Source organism: Rhincodon typus, chromosome 3 (assembly GCF_021869965.1).
Source record: "Rhincodon typus isolate 14 chromosome 3, sRhiTyp1.1, whole genome shotgun sequence".
Lineage (NCBI taxonomy): Eukaryota > Metazoa > Chordata > Chondrichthyes > Orectolobiformes > Rhincodontidae > Rhincodon > Rhincodon typus.
The window spans coordinates 80,760,354-80,785,093 of NC_063334.1; the positions used below are offsets into that span (position 1 = coordinate 80,760,354).

The 24,740-nt window shown below is 39.2% G+C and overlaps 1 protein-coding gene across 2 annotated transcripts in view; it reads left to right on the forward strand.

The window, feature by feature from the left end:
- Nucleotides 1–4,187: 4,187 nt before the first annotated feature.
- Nucleotides 4,188–24,740, forward strand: part of LOC109933509 (endoplasmic reticulum aminopeptidase 1) — a 263,565-nt gene continuing 243,012 nt past the window's right edge. For both annotated transcript variants that reach the window (XM_020532500.2, XM_020532501.2), the window contains exons 1-5: nucleotides 4,188–4,294; nucleotides 13,200–13,870; nucleotides 17,456–17,594; nucleotides 21,742–21,876; nucleotides 23,513–23,633. In XM_020532500.2, coding sequence (XP_020388089.2) covers nucleotides 13,293–13,870; nucleotides 17,456–17,594; nucleotides 21,742–21,876; nucleotides 23,513–23,633 — 973 coding nt within the window. In that variant the 5' untranslated portion in view covers nucleotides 4,188–4,294; nucleotides 13,200–13,292. The remainder of the gene's footprint in view (nucleotides 4,295–13,199; nucleotides 13,871–17,455; nucleotides 17,595–21,741; nucleotides 21,877–23,512; nucleotides 23,634–24,740) is intronic.

Consider the following 24,740-nt stretch of genomic DNA (forward strand, 5'->3'; position numbering starts at 1 on the left):
GCTGATATCAAGGAGATAATGCAATTGTGTGCAAAGTGCCTAATTGTATTTGCAACTTTCATACTTGTTTTCCAATCCCTTGAAACCTTGCTGCTTTCTATCTCTATAATCACCTCTAACTCTCGAACCTTTGAAATATCTGTGCTCCTCTAATTGCTCATCTCTTGACCATCCCCAATTTTACATTCACCATTAGTAGCTATCTCTTCAGCTGCCTAGGTCTATGCTCTGTATTCTTCCCCCTAAAACTCCCTACTTTTCTTTTATCCCTTTACGGCAATCTTTCAAACCTACCTCTGAGCAAGCTTTTGGCCATCTGCTGTAATATTTTTCTGTGACTTTGTTAAACTTTGCTTTATAATGTTCCTGTGAAATACCAAGATAGATTTTGCTAAAAACAGAATCTGAAAATCAGTGCTATTTCGGGTGCTACTGCATTAGCTGCAAATGTTTATTAATTCCAAAATATACATTTGTACTCTCTGCAAGTTGAAAATTAGTTGTTTAGAAGTACAGGGAACAAGTTATTCTTCACTAAAATTAAATGTGAATCTTTTTGTGAATTTGGAACCTCCTTAGATTATAAAGGCTGGCATGCTTTACTTGCTTCTGTCATTCCTGATAAAACTCATCTAATTACAATTACTCCTGATCTTTCTAATCAATTCGTTAAACCATATTACTATGGGACTAACTTCATGTGTTGTACTAACTACAAACTACATCCATTTATGAGAATAATCTCTTGATCTTTGACAATGTGATGGAAATTAGGGCTTGGTATGAGAGAATGGAGCAAACCTGTCTTTGAAACAAAGGCAGAATTATTCTGTATCTGCTTGTCAGTAATGTAATTGTCAAATATGAAATGTACATACCTAGAATATAGACATTGTATAATGAAAATTGCACTTGTTTTTGACAAAAATAAGTTTTAAATACACGATCACTGAAATAGGAATTAGAATTGACAAATTTGAAATTGTGAAAGCACATAATAACCAAAGTATTGAAAGAAGGAAATTCATATCAGAGTACATAATGTTAATGGTATTGACCTTTTAATGTATCAACTATCAAAAAGACAGAAAACAGAATACAGTTAGTGAAATAGGTTTGGATGAGATGCCTAAAGATTTGCTTGCTCAGACCAATTTTAAGAGATTTCTTTAATGTGGGTGAAATTTAGGGATTGAAGGATCTGTCATCTGGTTGGATGGGTGTGTATTTGCTTGGTTCCATTCCTCCCTATCAGGTTGTAGCCAGCTGCAATGGGTTCTGTTATTCCATTCGTGAATTCCAGATTACGTTATGACTACTTTTCATGGTTCACATTGATGTTGATGTAAATATTGTCATTGTAAATGCATAGCATAAAGATTTAACCAGAATTGTCACATTTATTATGGAGTATTTGAGATTTTTTGGTAATTCAAATTGTAAAATTAAGTCTTGCCATTAGATTTAATGGGAATTTCACATTATCTTCCATCTCTCTTTGTATACCACCTATATTTTTTAAAAGCTTATACTCTTGAGATACTTCTCAAAGTTTCTCCAGTACTTCAAAATCAACGTATTCTTTGAAAATAATTCTTGTGGATAAAAATGAGTTTGAATTATCATTTTCCTATCTATTTTTGTCCAATAAACTGGAAGGGCATTTGGATACTGAAGTTGGCAGGGATCATTAAATAGTTAATTTCTAATTTAAATTTTCCCATTGAATGTAAATGAGCTAATGTTCAGGTTGTGTTATTTCAATTGCATACTTTTTTGGTGTGTTTTTTCACTTGATTGAAATCTACTTAGATATTTGGTCTATTTTAGCTACTGGAAAACTATTTATTGAATGAGTTAAGTTTTATTTAATCACCTTTTGGAAGAATTTTGATACTGTTTGTGATTTCCTAAATATGCAACTGGGTCCTTGAATTTACAATGTGTAAAAATGAGGTGAGGGCTGGTGCAGAATTACATTTCTCCAATTTCTCAAGACTTTTCAATTTTTCCATTTTTTTTAAACTGTCCTGAGAATTTGTTGTGTTTTATGCTTTCTGAGATGGATGAAAATTTGTTTACATTTTATTTTTCAGCCTAACCATCATCATCTGACACAACTAGCAAAGGAGTAAAGGAAGTCAGGTCAGTGATCTTGAGTAGATTTCACGTGACTGTTTAACAGTTATTGAAATCTATAGAACATCAGTGTATTTTTTTTAAAATCAACTTATATTTCGAATCAACCTGATGTTATTGTACACCTCTGCAGCAGGTGGGATTTGAACGTGGGACTCCCAGTCAAGGGGTAGGGACACTATCATCATGCCACAAGAAGGCCCCTGTTAGTGTATTTTACTGGCAGGAGCTGAATCAAGTTGGAGCAGCAGACATTAATAGTGGACATTGACGAGGTGCCTAACCTCCTCAGATGTCCTATTAAGTTTCAATTCTAAGTATCATGAGCTTTCCTTCCTTGTTTGGGGTTAGTGTTGATAAATTACACAGGCATGCCACCTGTCATTATTTTTCTTAAGGACTGTCTTAGACTGTGCAAGACAGGATTAAATAAATTAGATTAATATCGTTGACTGAAATTATTGAAGAAAGAATAATTTCCTTCAGTTACATTTCCAGTTGGAATTTTTTTTTGTTTCAAAAGCAGGTGTTTCAGAGCTGGCAACATTCACTCAACGTCAATAGAGATGTCTGTCCCCAGCGTGGAGCCAGCCAGGTTAGGAGTAAAGAATGTGGGGTTGCTACCTGCACCCTTTTCCCTTGTCGGCATAAATTAGAAGTCTTAGGAATGACGTTCATGGAATGAATCCAATAATCAGGTCCTAGAACCACAGAATCATACAGTAGAGAAGAGGCTCATTGAGTTTGCACCAACAGAAACTATACAACTTAGACCAGTCCAACTTTCCAGCACTTGGCCCATAGCGTTGAATGTTATGATATTTCAAGTGCTCATCCAAGTACCTTTTTTAAATGTTGCAATTTCCTGCCTCAGTCACCCTCGTAGAAAGTGCATGCGAGATTTCCACCACACTGTGGGGGGGGTGGGAGAAAATCCTCAAATGCCCTCTTACGCAACAGTCTTTCACATTAAAATTATGTTTCTTGTTATTGACCCTCCATCTAAGCGGAATAGATGCTTCCTACCCACCCCATCCGTGCCCCTCATAACCTTATATGCCTCAACCAGGTCCCATCCCAACATTACCATAGCTGAATCCTGGGGGTCACCATTGACAAGAAACTTAACTGGACCAATCGTATAAGTATTGTGGCTACGACAGCAGATCAGAGGCTGAGAATTTTTATTGAGTAATTCCCTTCCTGACTCCCAAAGCCTTTCCATGATCCACAGGCAGAAGTCAGGAATGTGATGGAATACTCCTTACTTGCCAGGATGAGTGCAACTCCATCACTCTAAGCTTATCACCATCCAGTGCAAAATATCCCACTTGATTGGTGCCCCATCTAACATCTTGAATGTTCACTCCCTTGACCATGCAAAATGGCGCAGTAATTTCCTGCAAGAAGCACTGCAAGAACTCCACTTTTGACAGCATCTTCCAGAATTGCTATCACCTAGAAAGACAAAGGCAGTAGATTCATAGGAATACCACTACCTGCAAGTGCCCTTGAAAGCCACTCACCATCCTAATTGTTCCTTCACACTCAATGAATCAAAATCGTGGACAGCAGCAGTGTTCTTCTACCACAGCACAAGGACTGCAGCAGTTCAAGGTGGCTTACCACCTTCCTTTCTAGGGCAATTAGAGATGGGCAATAAATGCTGGCCGGGCAGTGATGCCCACATCCCATGAACGAATAAAAAAAATGCTTACATATTACCTTTTAGTGCTACACACGTTTTAAAGTTAAGTGCACTGTAATGGAATCTGGAAGTTGGCTGTAACTTGACATGAGTAAAATGAAGGTTACATTTTCAGACCAGTTCTGTGTTTTGCGCTTGCAAAATCCAGGTCCCGACGATGAACTCTTCAGGGTGCTGCTGACCCTTACAATGACGGACAAATCCAGCACTGCCTGGTTTCTACATGTTTCATTTTACTGACACTTTGTTCGATTTAACGTTACTGTGCAGCATGTTGTAACATACATTGTTTAAACAAATGTTATCTCCCACAGTCCAAGGTCTGTTCGCGATTCTTGCATTTTCACTTTCACTTCTGATGAGGCCCAGAACCAGCAGGATCGGAGGCAGTGCACAAACGTAAAGCCTTCCGTCCATTCGCCCGAGAATGCCGCTTTGTTGCTAAAGGTAAAGTTAAAAGCGTACGGTTAGATTGAAGGCAGCGCGTTCAAAGTGAATCCACAGTTCGATGTGTGGCCGCGGGGGTGCTGGCCTATGCTAGGCTTGGGGGTGGTGGGGGGGGAACACGGTGCGCCCCGCTCACACTGGCTCCTCCACACCATGCACCAGGGCGAGCTATCCCGCTAAAAGAGACCGCTGTCGACTCTGTGTGGGTGACTTCCGAGTAGCCCACATAGCCGAATGGACTCTCTTCCCGCTTCCCAATCAATTTCTCTCGCTGGATAATTTAAAATAAAATCCTGAAGCACTGTCGATATGTGGCTGCTTCTCCCTCAGACACGAGCAGAATTAAGTCACTATCATGTCTAAAACTACTCCTTCATAATATCCAGTTTGGGACAAGAATTGAACAAGAAACTCCATGTTTGTATTTTTTTTAAATAAAAGTACAGTTACAGTTTGAAGTTTCTGTTTAAAAGTCAAGGAGTATCTCATTAAAAATCACCTGTATTACGTTGGTATTGGATCCACTGACACTTAGAATTTAAAGTGTTAGCCCTTGTTTCTATTCAGATTGCTTACTATCTTCAACTTCATCCTCGATACAGTCTCTCCATTTAGCCACATGCCCCCCGCCCCCCCGCCAAATCACTTCCTTCCTCCAATTCCTGCTTCTTTTCTGACTGCTGTCTGCTCACCGTCACCAGTTGTGCCTCAACCTGTCTAGGGCTCAATTCTGGAATTCCTTCTCTCAACTTTTTCATCTCAGTACCTTTCAACTACTCTCTTAATATTGTGTCCTAATATCTTTTCCTTTTAAGCTAGTTTTTGGTCTACTGCTCTTTCTGTGAAACACCTTGGGATGCTTTCCTATGTTAAAACTCCATAAATGCAACTTATTTTTGAGGTAACGTTTTATCTTTATCAGATTCTGAACACATCTTGATGCATGGGGCACAGTGGCATTTCACTGCTGAGAGCCATTATTTTCTGTTTGGGCTTTAAATCATTCATTTCCTGTGTTCTTGATACACATTCTTGGAGTGTGAAACTGTGTTGTCTTGCGGTTTGTTTTAAGCATGTGCTTTATTTAGTTAGTGGCAGTAACTTAGTTATGTTTTCATCATCCTCTTCAGGGCCTCCATATATGAACATATGAAGTTGGAACAGAACTAGACCCTCTGTCACCTTAGCCTGCTGCACCTTTATGTAGAACATGGCTGATCAGTTTGTTTCAAACTCCACATTCCCATCTACCCCTGATAACCTTTGATTCCCTTGCCTAGCAGAATCTACCTACCTCTGCTTTCTTAATAAGATTTAATGACCCTGCTTTTACTGCCCTCTGAGGCAGAGTTCCAAAGTCACAAAACCTTCTGATGAAAAAGAAATTCTCTTCATCTGTCCAAAAGGGGTCATTCCTAATTTTTAAACATTGTATTCAAGTTCTGAACCGATCCACAAGAGGAAACATTCTTTCCATATCTATTTTGTCAAGACTGTTCAGAATCTTACGCATGTCAGTCAAGTCAGCCCTCTTTTCAATTGCAGTAGAATCATAGAATAGAATCCCTAAAGTGCAAATAGAGACCATTCAGCCCACTGAGGCTGCACTGACCCTCCAAAGAGCATCACACCCAGAACCACGCCATCACCCCCCATTTAACATAGCTAATCCACCTAGCCTGAACAACTTTGGATTGTGGTAGAAAACCCATGCAGATGGGGGAGAAAGTGCAAACTCCACATAATCACACAAAGCTGGAATTGAACCCAGGTCCCTGGTGCAGTGAGGCAGCAGTGACCACTGTGCCACCATGCGCCTCAAAGTAGGAAGTGCAGTGGAAACCAGCTCATGTACAACCTATCCTCAAGACAATTCATTCACTCCAGGTCTCGATCTGAAGTGAAACGCTTCCAATACATTTACATCTTGCTTTAAACAAGAAGCGAACTGCATGCTGTAATTGAGTTATGGTCTTACCAATGCTCTGTACAACTGAAGCATAATATCCTTTATGTTCATTTTTTCTTGTCATTAGAGGATAGTATCCCATTAGCCGCCTTGATTATGGGATGTACCTGCATGCTAACTTTTTGTCATTCTTGCTAGAACACCTAAGTTCCTCCACTTGGAATTTCACAGTTGTTCTCCATTGAAGTAACATTCTGCTTTTTCATTCTTCGTATAAATTTTCCCATATTGCACTCCATTGCCAGATTTTTGTCCACTCAATCTATGACCGTCTGCAAACCTTTGTCTTGTTCACAACATACTTTCTGATCTTTTTGTTGTCATCTGGAAATTTAGCTACCATTACTTTTGCTTCCCTCATTTTGTGTTGCTGCCCCAGTGCAATATTTAAGGAAGTGTTAGATTGTTATAGCAGACTGTATGATATGTTAGATGTATTTGCCTACATTGAATGTCAAAGTAGTTACTTGTATGTGAAACACTGAATAGTTCCTGAGTGCCATCATAATGTACTCTGTAAGTGCGAACCTGAAACACGGCAAAGCAGGCTGTGTGTTTGTGGTAACAGTGTGGAGCTGGAAGAACGCAGCAGGCCAGGCAGCATCAGTACTTGTTGGCTTTTTGTTTATTTAACACAACAGTGTAAAATTAGTGGCCTTTATAGATCATACAGTACCAATGGAATTTTACTTCAAATTTTATTATTTTTAAAAATGTAAACATCTATCAAATTGTTCTCAGATTTGCAATCCCCCTCACCAGTAAGTTCAAAATTCATGTGAAAGGTATTCAATTTATGTATCAGAGCTGAGATTTCATTGCAAGCCAGCAACAACATAGCAGCCAAAGTGCATTATTTACCCAGGAATTTTCCTATCATGACCAGTAAAGGGGCATGCATCTAAAACAAAATTAAATTTTCTATTTATCACAATGTAGACCGTAAAATATAGGAACAGAATTAGGCCACTTGGCCTATTGAATTGGCTCTGCCATTCAATCATAACTATATGTTTCTTAGCCCAATCTCCGGCCTTCTTCCCATAACCCTTGATCCCTTTACTAAGCAAGAATCTACCTGTCTTAAATACACTTAACGATTTGGCCTCCACACTCTCCTACAGCAATGAGTTCCACAGATTAACCACCCTCTGGCTGAAGGAATTCTTCCTCATCTCAGTCCTAAAGGGTCATCCCTACTCTCTGAGGCAGTGCCCCTGGGTCCTGGTCTCTCTTACTAGTGGAAACATCTTCTCCATGTCCAATCTATCCAGGCCTCGCAGTATTTTGCAAGTTTTAATCAGATTCCTCTCATCCTTCTAAACTCCAGTGAGTACAGACCAAGAGTCCTCGACAACCCCTCATATGACAAACCCTTCAAATTTGGACCTCCTTAAACCTGCTCTGGGCCCTCTCCAACAGCAGCACATCCTTCCTTAGATACAGGGTTCACAATAGCTGCCAATATTCCAAATGCGGTCTGACCAAAGCCTTTTATGGCCTCAGCCATACATCTCTGCTGTTGTATTCTAGCTGTCTTGAAATGAATGCCAAATTGCAATTGCATCCCTAACTGCCAACTGAACCTGTATGTTAACCATAAGAGAATCCTCAACAAGGACAAAGGGACTTTGCACTTGAGGTTTCTGTTTTAGAAAATAGTCTACACCTCTTCTTCCTACCAAAATGTACAACCTCACACTTTGCCAATTCTTTGCATGCACTCCTAGTCTGTCTAAGTCTGCAGTCTCCCTGTTTCGTCAACACTACCTTTCCCTCCACCCATCTTTATGCCTTCTGCAACCTTAGCAAGAATGCCCTAGATTCCTATATCCAGATTGCTAATGTAGAGAGGAATAGTGATGGTCCCAAAACTGGCCCAGGTGGGACTCCACTAGTCACCAGCTGCCATCCTGCAAAAGACTCCTTTATCCCAACTCTCTGCCTTCTGCCAGTCAGACAATCCTCTGACCATGCCAATACCTTGGCCCTAATAGATGGGGTCTTAGCTTATTTAGCAGGTTCCTGTGTGGCACCTTGTCAAAAGTCAAATAGATCATATCCACTGGCTCTCCTTAGTCTAACTTGCTCGTTACTACTTCAAACAATTCTAACAGATTTGTCAGGCATGACCTTCCTTTGACTAAGTCCTATTTTACCATGCACTTCCAACAACCCTGCAATCTCATCCTTAATAATGAACACTAAAATTTTACCAATGACCGAGGTCAGGCTAACCAGCGGTGTTATATTAGCCATTTTCCAGTTCTCTGGGTCTCTCCCTAACTCCAGTGATTCCTGAAAGGTCACCACCAATGCCTCTGGAATCTCCTCACTGATCTCCTTTAGATGTCCTGGGTATAGTCCACCTGGTCAGGGTGATTTATCCACTTTCAGACCTTTTCAGCTTCCCCTGCACCTTTTTTTGCTTAATGTTAGCCACTAAACTTACATCTGTCCCCTGACTGTTGAAGTTCTGGTATGCTGCTAGTCTGTTCCACTGTGAAAACTGAAGCAAAGTATGTATTCAGTTCCTCCGTCATTTCTTGGTTACCCATTACTGCTTCTCCAGCCTCATTTTTCCAGCAGTTCAATGTCCACTCTTGCCTTTCTCACCTTTTTAGATATCTTTAAAAAAACTCTTCTTCCTTTGCATGGATTTCTGCTGTGCCTCCTGAATTAACCTCTGAAACTCCTGCTGTTGCCGCTCCACTGTCTTCCCTGCTATTCTCACCTTCCAATCAACTCTTGCCAGCTCCTCCTTCATGTCTTTAGTTACCTTTACTCACTTGTAATGCTATTAGCTTTGATTCCAGCTTCTCTGTCTCAAACTGTAGGGTGAATTCTACCACGTTAACCCTAGGGTTTCCTTCACCAAGTAGGGGAGGCGATGGCCTAGTGGTATTATCACTGGACTGTTAATCCAGAGACCAGACAACATTCTGGGAACGTGGGTTCGAATCCCACCATGGCAGATGGTGGAAACTGAATTCAATAAATATCTGGGATTAAGAATCTAATGATGACATGAATCCATTGTTGATTGTCAGGAAAAACACATCTGGTTCACTAAGGAAACTGCCATCCTTACCTGGTCTGGCCTACATGTGACTCCAGACCCACAGCAGTGTGGTTGGCTCCTAACTGCCATCTGGGTGATTAAGGATGGGCAATAAATGCTGTCTAGCCAGCAATGCCCTCATCCTGTGAATGAATAAAGGGGAAAAAAAAGCGCCTTGTTCAAGTCTGCTTCATTACACATTACTAAATCCAGAATTGCCTGTTACCTATTGGTCTTTACCAAAAGCTGTCCCAAAAAAAAGTTCATCGACATTTCACAAATTCCTTTTGAGATCCGCTGCCAATCTGATTTTCCCAGTCCAACTGATTCCCAGTTCCCCGTGATTACTGTATGAGTGCCTTCCTTACATGCATTTTGTATCCCCCGATTTTATTTTCTTCCCCACATCCTGACTACTGCTGGGATGTCTGTAGACAACTCTCATCAGGGTCTGTTTTGCCTTTGCAGTTCTTCAGCTCTACCCACACAGAATCTATGCCTTCTGACTTATTATCATTTCTTGCAATTGATTTAATTTCATTTCTTAATAAGAAGGCAACCCTGCCGCTCTCCCATCTGCCGGTCGTTTCGATAGGATGTATAACCTTGAATATTCTAGTTCCCAGCACTGATCCTCTTGCCACTTCTCTGTGACACCCACAACATCATATTTGCCAATTTCAATCTGTACTACAAGCTCATTTACCGTGTTTCATATACTGCACACATTTAACACCCTTAGTCCTGCTTTGACTGCTCCCCTTCTCATATTTGCCCCCTCGGTCTGAAGTTAGATTCCCGACCCTTTCCACGCTCTTTGTCCTTTTAGTTGTTCTCAAACTTTAACCTCTGCTGTGTCTTCCATGCCCCCACTGCACTTTAACTTTTTTCATGATTTTCAATGCAAATGACCTCACTCTCCCACTATTTACTTTAAGCCTGATCCTCGTTATGCGATTCATCAGGATTCTGGTCCCAGCATGATTCAGGTGGAATCCTTCCCATCGGAACAGTTCCCTCCTTCCCTGGTACTGATACCACTATGCCATGAATCTGTTTCTCCCACACCAATCTTTGAGCCATGTGTTTACCCTTCTAATCTTTTTGTTCCTGTGCCAATTTGCTCGTGGCTCAGATAGTAATCTGGAGATTATAACATGTTTGGTTCTGCTTTCGAATTTAGTCCCTAGCTACTCACATTCCCTCAGCAGAAACTTTTACCTTTCTCTACCTCGATCATTGGTACCTATGTGGATCATGACAACTGGACCTTTCCCTTCCCACTCCAAGTTCCTCTGTAACCCAGGTGAGAGATCCTGAACCCGGGCACCAGGCGCACTTTGGGACTATCAATCGTGGCCAGAGAGAACGCTGTCTATTTCCCTGACTATACTATCACTGATTACAACCACATTTCTCTTTTCTCCACCCTCTTGAATGGCACCCTGTACCACAGTGCTATGAGCAGTTTGCTCATCCTCCTGACAGCCCTGACGCTCATCCACACAAGAAACAAAAAACTCAAACCTGTTAGGAAAGTTCAAGGGCTGAGGCTCCTTCAGCATTACCTCCTGGATCTCTCTACCTGCCATACTCCTGTCCCTGATAGATTAACTACCTCAAATTCAAAGTGTGACTGCCCCCTGAAAAACTGGCAGGATGGATACCCACCAGAGCCATTAAAGCCATTTGCATTTCTGATTAGTTGCTGATTGGTTTTTCATGCATTTGTTGAATTTTTTGTTGGTTTTCAGTTGTTTAAAGTTATTGAATTCTATATGGAGTGCTGTGGCACATACTGATGGACTTTGTACTGATTTCAAGAATTCTGCACAAACCAATTCACCTTGCATTTCATTGTGCATACATATCAATATTCTGCTGTAGCCCATCAAAATGCTCATCTGAGACTCCATCAGCAGGGCTTGTGTGTGCCTTTCTCTGGCAAGTTGGCATCTGCGTTATTCTTATCCCTTGCTCTAGCAGCTCACTTGTGCTTAGTGTCACACCACAGATCTTGCCTCTCAGCTAATCTTTATGTGCATCTGAATTGTTGGCTCTGTGTCGCGCGCACCTTTGCAAACTTTATACAAGTCCCTCCTGCTTCGCTGTAGATGGATCATGTCAGTTCCCCGCTGTACCTCCTGCACCAAGCATAGCAATGTCAGAAAATCTTTGTCATGTTGTGCCACTCTTAATTTATAATGAGTTCCAGCATCTGTATTAGCCACAAAGCATACTAACTTGAACTGGTCTAGGCCAACTTGAACTTGTGTTCATTTTTGTAGTCCCTCTTCAGGTATAAAATTAGTTGTTAGCAAGAAGTTTGTATGCTCCCTGGATTAGAAACAATGGATGTAGGTTATTCGTGCGTAGTGATCCCTATGCCCATTTTTGGGAGTTATCTATTTTTATCACTGTACTGTCTTATTCAAATCACTGGATTCAATAAACTGAATAACTTGAATCTTTGAATACCATCAACTTTGAATTAAGATATGAAGGCTACAAACAGAATTGTGATTTGCCTAGTAAAATCAAAATGCTGTGGATGCTGAAAATCTGAAACAAAGACCGAAAAGGCTGCAGAAACTCAGTGGGTCTGGCAGCAGCTGTGGGGAAAAAACGGAGTTAATGTTTTGAGCCCGATTATGATTCATCTTCAGAACTCTGAAGAAGACCACCAACACCTCTCCACCTTCCCAAGTAACTGCAACACCTGCCCCTTCACCTGTTTCCTACTCGCCATCCAAGGGCTGAAGCAGTATTTCACCTGTACTGCCTCCAATCTGGTCTGTTGCATTCGCTGCACCCAATGTGGCCTACTCTACATTAGAGAAACCAAACACAGACTGGTGACTGCTTTGCAAAACACCTCCGGTCAGTGCAAAAGTATGACCCCAACCTTCCCGTAGCCGATCATTTTAACTCAGCATCTTGCTTGCATGCCCACTTATCTGTCCTCAGCATGCTGCAATGTTCCAGCAAATCACAACGCAAACTGGAGGAACAACATCTCATCTTCTGACTAGGCACTTTACAATCTTTGAGACTTAATGTCAAGTTCAACTCCTTCTTCAGATTGTGAAGTCGCTCCCATTTCTTCCCTTTCTTTTAACTTTATTTGTTACATTCTCTATCACCATGTCCTCTCTCCCCTCCCCCCGCTCAAGTGGGACCATCTGTTCTTTCCAGTTTGTCAGTTGCATGCACCATTGTTCTGCCATTCTCACATTCTAATCACTTAATTTGCGCTATCAACGCCCTTTTCCCCCCGCACTATTTATAAATACTGCCCCCTCCACACTTTACTTCAGCTCTGATGAAAAGTCATCAAGACCCGAAATGTTAGCTTGCTGTCTCTCCACTGCTACCTGACCCACTGTGATTTCCAGCATTTTTTGTTTTCTGTAAAGAAGAGTCATGTTGGACTCAACATGTTAGCTCTGTTGTGTCTCCATAAATGCTGCCAGACCAGCTGAACTTCTCCACTATTTTCTATTTGTTTAATTAATTGCCTTGTTAATATTGCAGTCACTGAAAAGTTTCAGATCAGATTAATTTTCATTCTTCAAATGCAATCTGATGAAGGGTCTAGGCCCAAAACGTCAGCCTTCCTGCTCCTATGATGCTGCTTGGCCTGCTGTGTTCATCCAGCTCTGCACCTTGTTATCTCAGATCGTACTAATTAAATGGCATTGCGATCCACATCAACCATGTTCTACTTGAAAGGTTGAGCCACTTCATGGAACTAAATGACCTACTTCTGTTTCTATGTTCTTATTCGCATTTTATCACCAGTGTTTAGCCGTAAATAATTATGAAGTACAGTTAATTGCAAATTTATGTATTTATGGTTGTTTTTCTTCACGCAGGACAACGCTGTTTTCACAATGCTTGATGTTTTATTTGCAACAGAGAAAATATTAAGGGAGGAACAATCTGATTTAGAACTGAAACTATTCTGAATGAAACAGAAAAATTGCAACTATTTATGCACCACCACAGCTGACTTCCAGATGGCAACTACTGGATATTTAAAATTGATAGGATTCCTTACAGCTATCCTCACCTTTTCAATAACAGACGCTTTACAAAATGACCAGAATGGTAAGGAGGCATCAGATTTCCCATTCACATCAGATGGTCGAATGTATCCCTGGAACAAGATGAGATTGCCTAAAACCATTGTCCCCGTGCAGTATGATCTGGTTATCCAGCCAAACTTGACCACACTGAATTTTTCTGCATCTGTAAGAATTGAAGTTTTGGTTGAATCGGATACCAACTCTATCATTTTACACAGCAAAAACCTGGAAATCATCAAGGCAACAGTCATACCTGTGAAAAAGGATGGAACACCTGGGTTGGAAAGCAACTTGGAAATTTTAGAATACCCACCATTTGAGCAACTTGCACTTCAGGCGGATGCACCCTTGTACTCAGGAAACACGTACTTGATCAATGTTGACTACGTTGCCAATCTGTCAGAAAGCTTCCATGGCTTTTACAAGAGCACTTTTAAAAAACAAGATGGTGAAATAAGGTAAAATACACAATATCCAATGCAATAGAAGAGAAATACGTTGGAAATTAGAAATAACGTAGAAAAAAAAGCTGAAAACACACAAAGAACATTTAACATCTGAAAAATAGTTAGATGACTAACATTTCAGGATGAGGCATTTTATAAACCGGTGTGCCAAATGGTCTCAAACTTAGAAGCCAAACTTCCTTGTGTTTCGGTGGCTGTCAGAATTACATTGTATTTCTAGTAATCTATTTTTATTTCCTATTTAAGTAGCTTTTTTCATGTTGATTTGATCATATGAATACTGACTTAAATAATTTTTTTTTTTTGGCTGTTTTACATAAGTGCAGAGAAATTAAAGCATGGAAACCATCTGACCCACCGGTCTTCCTTGGCGTTTAACCTCCTAATGAGCAGTTGTCCAAATAGTCCAAGACTATTCTTGCAAACAATGCACTGAACTTTGCAAACACATTATATTAGCAAAGAAAATTATACTTTGAAATTAAAGTATCGCAGAACAAAGTTATTTGAATAATGTCTTAAAAATTTGCCTTTTAGTCTTTGGAGTAAAAATCTTTACCTGTAGACCTTGTAAGTGCTGTCCTTCTTACCTAAAGGTTTCAGATTTTGAGGATAAATTTCAATGGGTTCATCTGATCACTTTCAGTTTAAAAAAAAATCCACTAAACACTTTAAACACAGCATGAGCATTCCTGATGTTTTTGCAGGGTTCACGTGGGTCTTGTGTCACGGTGACAGTGCCACAAGAACCCTTATGGGAATTTACTCCTTATGTCATCCACTGCTTAGTAATTCTTTCCCCACCGAGTGTGTTTCATGTGTATATAATGTACAGCATCCAGCCTGGTACTAGTTATAGAGACCCTGAGCTAAAGAAACCTATCCAAAATTCTCCTAAAGTTCCTAAAAGGGAAGGGAATTGAAAATGTGGTCACATTGGCGAAATTCCATTGGTGCTAAAATTGCCATTATTGCTGTTGTTCTGTTGGTACCTTTTAACTCTTTTTTGTTTTGTTTTTTTTTTTTTGGACCAATCCCATCTCTCTAGTTTTTATCATTTTTCATTTTCCATGCCAATGACAATCTAGTTTTTGAAGTCTGAAACTTTATCCTTTTGAGTTCATCCTGTCTCAACTCCTGATCATACAGTTTCCAGCCTTCAGCTCTGTTCACTCTGACAATGTTAACCTATTTCCACTTTCTGGCACTGTTCCTACTGCTGATCATTTGTGAGGATGAGAGAATCCCAGAAGGTGAAGGCCAAGATTCTGGTTCACAACCCAAATGGAGCAGCACTAATGACCTAGGGAGCCTGTGACAGCCAAAGATACTGATATTCAGAGGGCTGTGGGATTCCAGGTTGATGCTAAGCCTTAGGCTGATGCCAGGGCTTCTGGAGTTAGTGGCAACATGACAAATGCTCTGGCTACAGAGTTAGTTGGGAGCATCTGGTGGAGCTTTGAGGTCTTGCGTGACGAAGTGTAGAGGATGGAGGAGTCCACCCAGGCCTTGAGTGCAGCCATGTCTTTGATGGATACATACTTGGTTTCTTCTATTGAGAAATTGGGGACCAGATCACTCAGTTTCTCAATGTGAAGACTTCAGATTTCTTCTGGCCCTCCCCATTTGTTTCTATTTTTGGTACCCTCACTCCTCTGCCTCAAGTCTCAATGGCCTTGGAAAATTTCAGCCAATATTTTACAATATTGATGATAAATTTGTCTGCCCTTATTCTTAAGTATTTCTGCTGTTGAGAACACTTGCCCTTTCCAACTTCCTGAAATGCCTCTGCTGTGGTTCTACTTGTGCTTAATACAAGTAAACAATACACTTCCTCCAGGTCACCGGACCTGAAACATTAACTCTAATTTTTCTTCGTGGATGCTGCCAGGTATGCTGAAGTTTTCCAGCAACTTCTGTTTTTGTTTCTGATTTACAGCTTCCTCGGTTCTTTCGGGGTTTTTATTACATTTCCTCCATCACTTGGTCACATCACTTATATTCCAGAGCTCTATTCATGGTCCCTTCATCTTCTTCATTCATACATGACCTGCCCAGTATTACATACAAGTCAATTTTCACGTTTTTCTCACGTATTGCTTTATTTCTTTGCTTCTTTCATTGTTCCCATAGTGGCTACAATAGCCTCCAACTGCCTCTTCAACATTTAAGATCCAGTTCAGTTTAATAATGCCAACGCCAAATTTACCTTCCACAGTTCCTGTTTGTACTTGCATTCCTTTGGTCTTGACCCATTCAGCTTCCTTACCCAGCTCATCTTGTTAAATCTGGAGGGGTTGTTATTGACCCCAAAGTTCCTTCCTGCATCTGTTCCACTGATAATAGCCAGTGCTTGTTTTAACACAAAATACAAATGATTTTATTCAATCTAATATCACCCCTACCTTTTTCACCACAACTGCTTAAAAAAAAATCTCTGACACCTTTATCATTTTGAGGTTTGAATTCTGTAACATAGAAGCCTCTCTGAATCATGGAATTGCTACATAAAACCCCTATAGTGTGGAAGCAGGCCATTCAGTCCATTGAGTCCATACCGACCCTCTGAAGAGTATTCCACACAGAACACCATCAACCCTAACTTTGCATTCCCCATGGCTAACCCACCTAGCCTGCACATTCCTGGACACTATCGGCAATTTAGCATGGCCAATCCACCTAACTTGCAATTCTTTGGTCTGTGGGAGGAAACCAGGGCACCCGTTGGAAACCCACACAGACACGGGGACAATGTGCAAACTCCACACAGACAGTCGCCCGAGGCTGGAATCAAATCTTGGTCCCTGGTGCTGTGAGACAGCAGTGCTAACCACTGAGCCAACATACTGCCCAACTATGCAGAAGAAAACAATTTGGCCTGCTGTGCCTGCACCGGCTCACTGAACATTTTAATTTGCTGTCAATCTCCTGTCTTTTTAAACTCCGTACTTCATTCCCCAGCAAGGACTACGCAATTAGAATTATGTGGCTTATGTCTTTACTTGCAACAATTCTTTTTGTCCTCATTAATTTCCCTAGTGGATTTTTTAATCATCAGTTGTCTTGATCAATTTTGATCTTATGGAAGTCTAACTCTACTTTTAAATTCAAAACCAATATTTGCCTGAAGACAGTTTAAAAGTCTTCACCTGGAAGGAATGAGTTCAATAACATTTATTTCATCAAGCTGCAAGCAATCTTGGAACACTGTTTGACAGGATATATCTCACAGGGTTTTAACATGGATGTTAACTAGTTCTTTGTAAATTTTGTAATACCCTTATCAAAATGGATGTTAAAAGAATATTACCTAGATGTGTTAAATAGTTGTTGTTAATCTCTCCAATAATAACTTCTCAACTTCTGCTATAATGTAAAATTAATTGTTGATAGCAGTCTGAACATGGCTTATCACTGTTCTGTGATACAGTACACAGTATCACAGATACTGAGGCTTATCTATTGACATGCTACAAGCAATTCAGTCTGTTTTGAACAAACTGTGCACAATTTTATCTTTATTATGCAAACATGTCCTAACTAAAGTTAACTGTTTTTCTGTACTTCTGTTCGTAGTGTGTTGGCATCTACCCAGTTTGAGCCCACTGCAGCCCGCATGGCCTTTCCATGCTTTGATGAACCTGCTTTCAAAGCCAAGTTTTCAATCAAAATACAAAGAGAGTCCAGACATATTGCTGTATCCAACATGCCCATTGTATGTACAATTGAACTTCCATATTGACACCAAAACTTTCTGGTTATAAATATTTACTTTCTGGTTATAAATGACTTAGAACAGTTGATTCTTTTAAAGATTAATCCACTTAAATTTGCACAGATCACATGAGAAGAATTATTAATTAAGCATTTTTTAAAGTCAACTAAATGAAGGAGTCATCAAAGGTTTAGCACATGATGGCAAAGGAGACATCAGACATTTTGAGAATCAATAGAATGAAGTGTATGGTAATTGGAGAGGAACTACCAGAATTCATTACAAACACAAGCTGTGAGAGTGCCCCAGCCACAATGAGAACCAAGAGATCTGTTGAAGAATTGTACTGTCTCTTGTAACCAGTCTTGCATCCGAACAGTGACAGAAACACTGCAAGTATCCTAAATAATTATAGGAGAAAGGGCCACAAAACATCCAATTTGCGTTGGACCGTTCTAATATCCAAATCACGGATGCTGTGTCTTAGCCTTGGTCATACAGGAACTGGAGAGGCACAATTTCAGGAAAGAAATGGCATTCTAGAAGTACCCTGCACAATCTATTGTTGAAAGCAATAATGTAATGATTCATTTTGTAGTGCACGTTCATTGAAAAGAGTAGCATCACATGAACTCCAGATGGTCGATGTGTATCACCAAATAATTTTCCATACACTTGTACATCTGAACACAATATTTAGACTATGCGTGGGCTAACTATTTTGAGGGAATAATGAGCTCCACACTGATTCCAAGCTAACTGGAGTTACAGGCTACCTGTAAGGATGCACAGTCAATGTTAGGGAGACATCAGGTGTGTGAGATATATTCTCTCAGTCTATCAATTTTTTTTGGTTCAAGGTGCAAATTCAACTGGTGAATCTTTTTCAAGTTGAAAGTAAGAGTGAGAGTCTGACCTAGACCTAAATAGATTTGAAGTAAGTTAAAATAGCCTAGTTAAATAGGCAGCTTCTTGATTGGGGCAGTTATCTATTGAACACCAGAGATCATTTGCCTGAATAGGAGTTGATTACTGTAACAGGAAATAGATAAATTTGATCTGATCACCATTGTGGAGATGTTACCACAGGAAGACCAGGATTGGGTTCTGAATATTGATATTTAAGAAGAATAGGAAGCAAGGTATAGATGGCAGGGCAATACTCCTAATTGAAGGTTGTGCTGGTGAGATATTTAGAGGTGACCTTTGATCTGGAGATCAGGATGTAGAATCGCTTTAGTTGAAAATGCTGAACAGTTTGGAAAGAAGTCATTAGTGGCAGCAATTTACAAGCCTCCAAAGAGTAACTGCGATGAATGAAGAAGTAAACAAGATATATCTGGTGTTTATGATGAATAGATAGCGTTAATAATGGGTGCTTTAGATCTAAATAAACTGCAAAAGTCAGATTGGTAATTGTAAGGGCAGCCCTTGTTTGAAAGACAATAAATGGCCAACAAGGGACAAATAGAATTAAAACAGCCTACTCCAGCATTTAAGTGAAACATCATGGTACCTTTTGAACAGGGCTTCTCCAAGGTGAACGGGTGACCCTATGAGCAGCCATCCGAGACATTTTGATAAGAAGATTTCTCAGGATAGACACCAATTCATTAAAATACAACAAGTGATTGATTCCAGCCTCACTAATGAAAGGATGTTGTCCCATTAGGTGAACAGCACCAGTTGAACAAGGGGTGTAAATCACAGTCCGTGAACCTGTCGCCTAACTCATTAAGCAGCCGTGAAAACAACAGCTAAAGTTATTTTGTAGTAATCGATTGTTTCTTTGAAGTTATTCAAATATTATGAAATAGGCTATGGTCTGAGATTCTTCAGATAATCACAGAGATGGATTTCAACATAAATATAGATACACGTATAACCAAAGTATAAAGGAAGCATTGGGGAAAAACATTTAAACTTAGATGTGAAAATTAACTAGTGTTGGGGAAATGCTTTCTTTGTTTCTTTTAAAAAATGCCTGCCACTTTAACTAACTAACTTAACTTTAACTAACTAACTTTAAAATGGGAAATTAATACTACAAACCTTATAGTTGTTAGTTAAAACCAACTGTCCTTTTTTTTGTATAAAAAAAGTTGGGACAGTAGAAAATATAAGAGTAATAACAGAATTTGATCGAGATAGCACGTGAAATACAATGAATAACAGAATTCAAGCAGTCATTAGAGATAAGCAAGTCTTGAACAGACCCGAAGGAGTATAACCAGTAACTTTGGAATGCAAATTAATAGGATGCATAGAAAGATCCCAAGGCCTGGTGATTACAATATCTGTTAAACACCATGAGATTATAGGAACCTGGGGCTGTCCAAAGGAATGCCCATCATTGATTAGATGTTTCACAGGATTGGGTGTATGGAATAAGGGGGAAGGACGCAGTGACCACGCTGTATGTGGTTATTGTAACACAAAAAGTATGAAAATTCAGTATTTCACTGTAAAAGTCAGTGTGTGTCATTGATCTCTCTTCCGATCTGAGCCGTAGATTAAGCAAACAACTGGACTTTCACGTTGAGGCTAGATTTGGGGAAGATCTTTAGCCCTCTCCCTGCATTAACCGATTGTTGCCTGAATAAAAATCTGCCACTTACCTGAATCCTGCCTGCCTCTCGAGTCTTTGTCCCTGGTCAGGGGTACGCTCCAACAGTAATAGCAGCCTCATTGAGGAGCTCGTAGAATGTTTTTGAGGTCGTTTCTTGGAGCAGCAATTTCTGGAATACACCAGAGTGTGGGCTATACTAGATGGTATTTTGTGATTTAACAGGATTAATTAGTGATTTCACAGCAAACATTCGCTGAAGTAGCAATAAGCATAATATGATTGAATTTTGCATCCACTTTGAAAAGCAGAAAATAGTTTGAAGACTAGTGCTTTAAACTGAAATAATGGCAACTATGTGGGAATAAAGGCTGAGCTAGCTGAAGTTAACCGGGATATGGACTAAAAGGTAGATCAGTAGAGGAGCAGTGGTAGACATCTCAAGGGATAGTTCTGAATACTCAGAATAAGTACATTTCTACCAGAAAGAGGGAAATAAAGTCCAAGGGGACAACTCACCATCCATTTTTAAGTAAAGTTGTTATGTACAACACCAAACTTTAGGGGAAAAAGCATATAGTTGCGCAAAGGTGAGTGACAGGTCAGATGACTGGTCAGAATACAAAGAATGACAATGACTAAATGGCTAATCAGGACAAATAAATTGGAGGATGAAAGGAAATGAGCTAGAAATGGAAAAAAGATAGCAAGAGTTTCTATTGGCTTCTGAAAAGAAATAGAATGTGAATATTGGTCTATTAGAGAGTGAGAATTGGGACTTAATGGTGGATGTAATAAATGAATATTTTGTCTTCACTATACAAAACAAAAAAACTCCAATAATCTTTGTAAATCTGGAGGTTGAAGGAAGAGAGAATTTGGTAATTACAATTACAAATAAAATAGTACTAAGCCAGTTGATGGAACTGTGTGTTAACATGTCTCCAGGTGCAGATACTTTATCCTAGGATCTCTAACGGTGACTAACAAGGTAGTAGATGTGTTAGTGTTACTTTTTGAAAATTTGTTAGATTCTGTAAAGGTTCTATCAGACAAGAAAATATCAAATGTAAACTCTATTCAAGGAGGGAGGGATGGAGGCAGGAAACAGGAATCTACAAAAATATTTTTAAAAGAAGTGTGGTTGACAAGGAAGCAAGAAAAGATGTAATTGAGAAGATTTAATCCATGTTATCAAAAAGCAGCAAGTTAATTAAAGATATGAAGAATGTAATGTTGAAATAGTCATTTGATGCTAGGGTGGTGCCAGAAGGAGAAGATCATAGATGTCAAAAAGTAGGATCTGGGACGATATGGAAGGGGAGGCTTGAAGATAGAAGTGAAAGACAATAATTTAGAGTGGAGAGAATTGAGATCACTCCAAGATCACTGATGATGAATACAGAAACTGCATTATTCACACCAATCTTCTGCCAAAAGCTAATGTTAGAGTCTTAAGAGCTAAGTGCCAGTCCGAGAATAAAAAATAGACGGAAAGTTACGGGAAGCGATAGATGCCATTTATCATTTTCTTTGTCCATCAGTATTGCTAAAGGAAATTAACGATTATTTATTTTTTAGATAAACTCTGTTAAACTAGCCAATGGACTTATCGAAGATCAGTTTGATGTGAGTGTTAAAATGAGCACGTACCTTGTGGCTTTTATCGTGGCAGACTTTAAATGGGTCAGTAAGGAAACCAAGCATGGAGTTAAGGTAAGTTAACACTACTTAAAAGTAGTACAACAATCTTAAGTAATTATGTCTGGTACTTGTTGGATCATTTGTTCATAGGCACAGCATGTGCCATATTTGACATTTGTTCTATCTTTTGGTTGCTTTCACAAACAGTCATTGTATGATTATTTCAGTTGCTTTGAAATAATGTCATGGTTTACGAACAAACCAGGCTGTAAATATGTATTGGTATTACATTATTTCATTAACATCATGGAAATATTTTGCAAAGCAGCTAGAAATTCACATTCCAAGTCCAGTTCAGATGTTTTAGAATCTCCATACTATTTTGTTTATTTCTCCCATACTGCAGGGTTGATGTGTCTTTTTTTTTTAATAAAACACTTTTCAAAATTTTTGCAAGCACATTAATGTTTGATTTGGAGACAGTTTGTCTGTGTGTAATATGTATATCCTTATCCAGTTTGGAGTATGAAATATCCATGCCAGCGTGATTAACTGAGAGTGTTAAATGTCAATCTGAAACTGGATGCAGTGATTCAGATGGGACCTGTTCAATTTGCCAGTTTGTTTTCTAATCCTACCAAAATGGAACAACTCTTTTATTTTTGTTAGTCTTTCTCATAACCTTTCCAAGTTACAAAAGAGTTTGCTTGACTGATTATCTTATTTTAATTTGTGTTCCTGTTTGGGCATTGAACTACATTGTTCACACACCATAAGCCTTGAAGCTCTTTACTGAAGTTCAATTCTTCTATACTTTTGAGACAAAGCACTATAAACTAGTTTCTTAATAATTATACAGTGGAATTTTGGCATTTATTGCTGGAGGAATAGATTATAAAAGTAAGGAATTGTTGGACAAGGCATTTGTGAGACTGCACCTGGTGTACTACGTATAATTTTCATCCCTTTATTTGAGGTTGGAGCTGTATTGGAGACAGGTCAGAGAAGGTTTGCTAGATTGATCCCAGAGATGAGTGTTTATCTTATGGAGAGAGATTGAGCAATTTGGGCTGATTATTCTCTGGAGTTTAAAAGAATGAGAGGAGATCTAATTGAAGTATAGAAGATGCTAAAGGGGAGTGACAAAGTAGATGCAGAGAGGATGTTTCCACATGGGGCAATCTAAAATGAGAGATCATAGTTTTAAGATGAGGAATAGCAGTTTGTAAACAGTCAAGGAGTAATTAGTTCTCTTTAAAGGGTTGTGAATCAGTAGAATTCACTACCCCAGAGTGCAGTGGATGTCAGGACATTCAGTTAAAGGAGGAGATAGACTGATTTTTTAAATTAGTAATGGGTTGAAGGTTTATGGAGAATGGCAAGGAAAATGGAGTTGATGCCGAGATGACATCATCCATGATTGTATTAAAATGGCGGAGCAGGCTTTAGGGCCTGAATTGACTACTTCTGCTCCTGTTCTTATTTACTGATGAACAGTGAAAGAATATTTTGACTACTTCTCTGTTTTACTACAATCAATGACAATGATTTGAATTCCTCTCCATTTGCAAAAGCACTTTGTTTTTTTTTAAAACAGTTTTATAAGTACATTAAGACAAATTATTGGTTATATCTTACAAATTGATGCAGACTCTAATTTCCAGACGTATGTTAGGAAAGACTAAGTAGTTGTTTTTCTCTCTGATAGATTTCTGTGTACTCTGTCCCAGAGAAGATCAATCAGACCTCATTTGCTCTTGATGCAGCAGTCAGACTCCTGGAATTTTATGAAGACTATTTTAATATTTCATACCCACTGCCTAAACAAGGTAAGAGAAAACAATATATTGACTACTTAATGGATGTAATTTTGTTTTTATGTCAATTTTGCTTTGTAGATTTCCTTTGTGCTGCTTCAAAATATTGGTTTATGTGGCACGTAAATTATTTTTTAATCTATAGCACAGTTAAATTCTTATATTAATGGGCTAATTATCATTTTTTAAAAGTTCCAAGCAGGAGTTTAATTAAAAACTAACTAGTGCACTAAAAATAACAATGAAAATTAAACAGGTCAGGCAGCATCAGAGGAGTAGGAAAGTCAACATTTTGGGTTGGGACTCTTCTTCAGTTCTGAAGAGAGGTCCCGACAGGCAATGTCAGCTTTTCTGCTCTGATGACAGCTCCACGCTGTCTTGACTCTGACTCCGGCATCTGCAGTTCTTGCTATCTCATAATGAAAATTAAATGTAATTTTTTACTTTTTTTTTTCCCCAAATGCTTCATCTGGGTGGAAAAGGTAATCACTAGCATGATTAGTTTCTGTTTGTCACTGCATATTCCCTCTTTCATTGCAGTTGGTGCTGTTATGCTTCATTTAACAGTTGGTTTTAACATTTGAAACTTAGTTGAGAGTAGACAGTTTTGAATTTCATATGCAGTGGTAGATATGACCTAATGAGTTCTGAGCATTAATTGACTACTGATGGTAATGGGCAGTTAAAGTGCTCTACTAATCCTAAAGGTGGCAATGATAAAGATAAAAATTGAATTTAGGAATAAAGCTTTAAAATTCTAGTCATGACAAGTCCTGTAAAGAGCAAGCTTATAATTTGCACTATAAAACTAAATGCATATAATTTTCAATCAAAGTATCCACACTTTTTAATTTTTGGGGATTTGGGAGTGGCTTGCAAGTCAGCATTTATTGTCCATCTGTAATTACTTTTGAGAAAGTGGTGATAAGTCACCTTCTTTATATTGCTGTAATCCACGTAGCTGTTTGGAACAAAGTTCCAGGATTGTTATCTGGTGACAGTGGAGGAACAGTGATATAGCTCTAAGCCATGTTTATGGATGGCTTGGAGGAGAACTGGCAGCTGACCATGTTCTCAAATATCTTCAGGATAGATGCGAAGATTGGAAACACAATAACG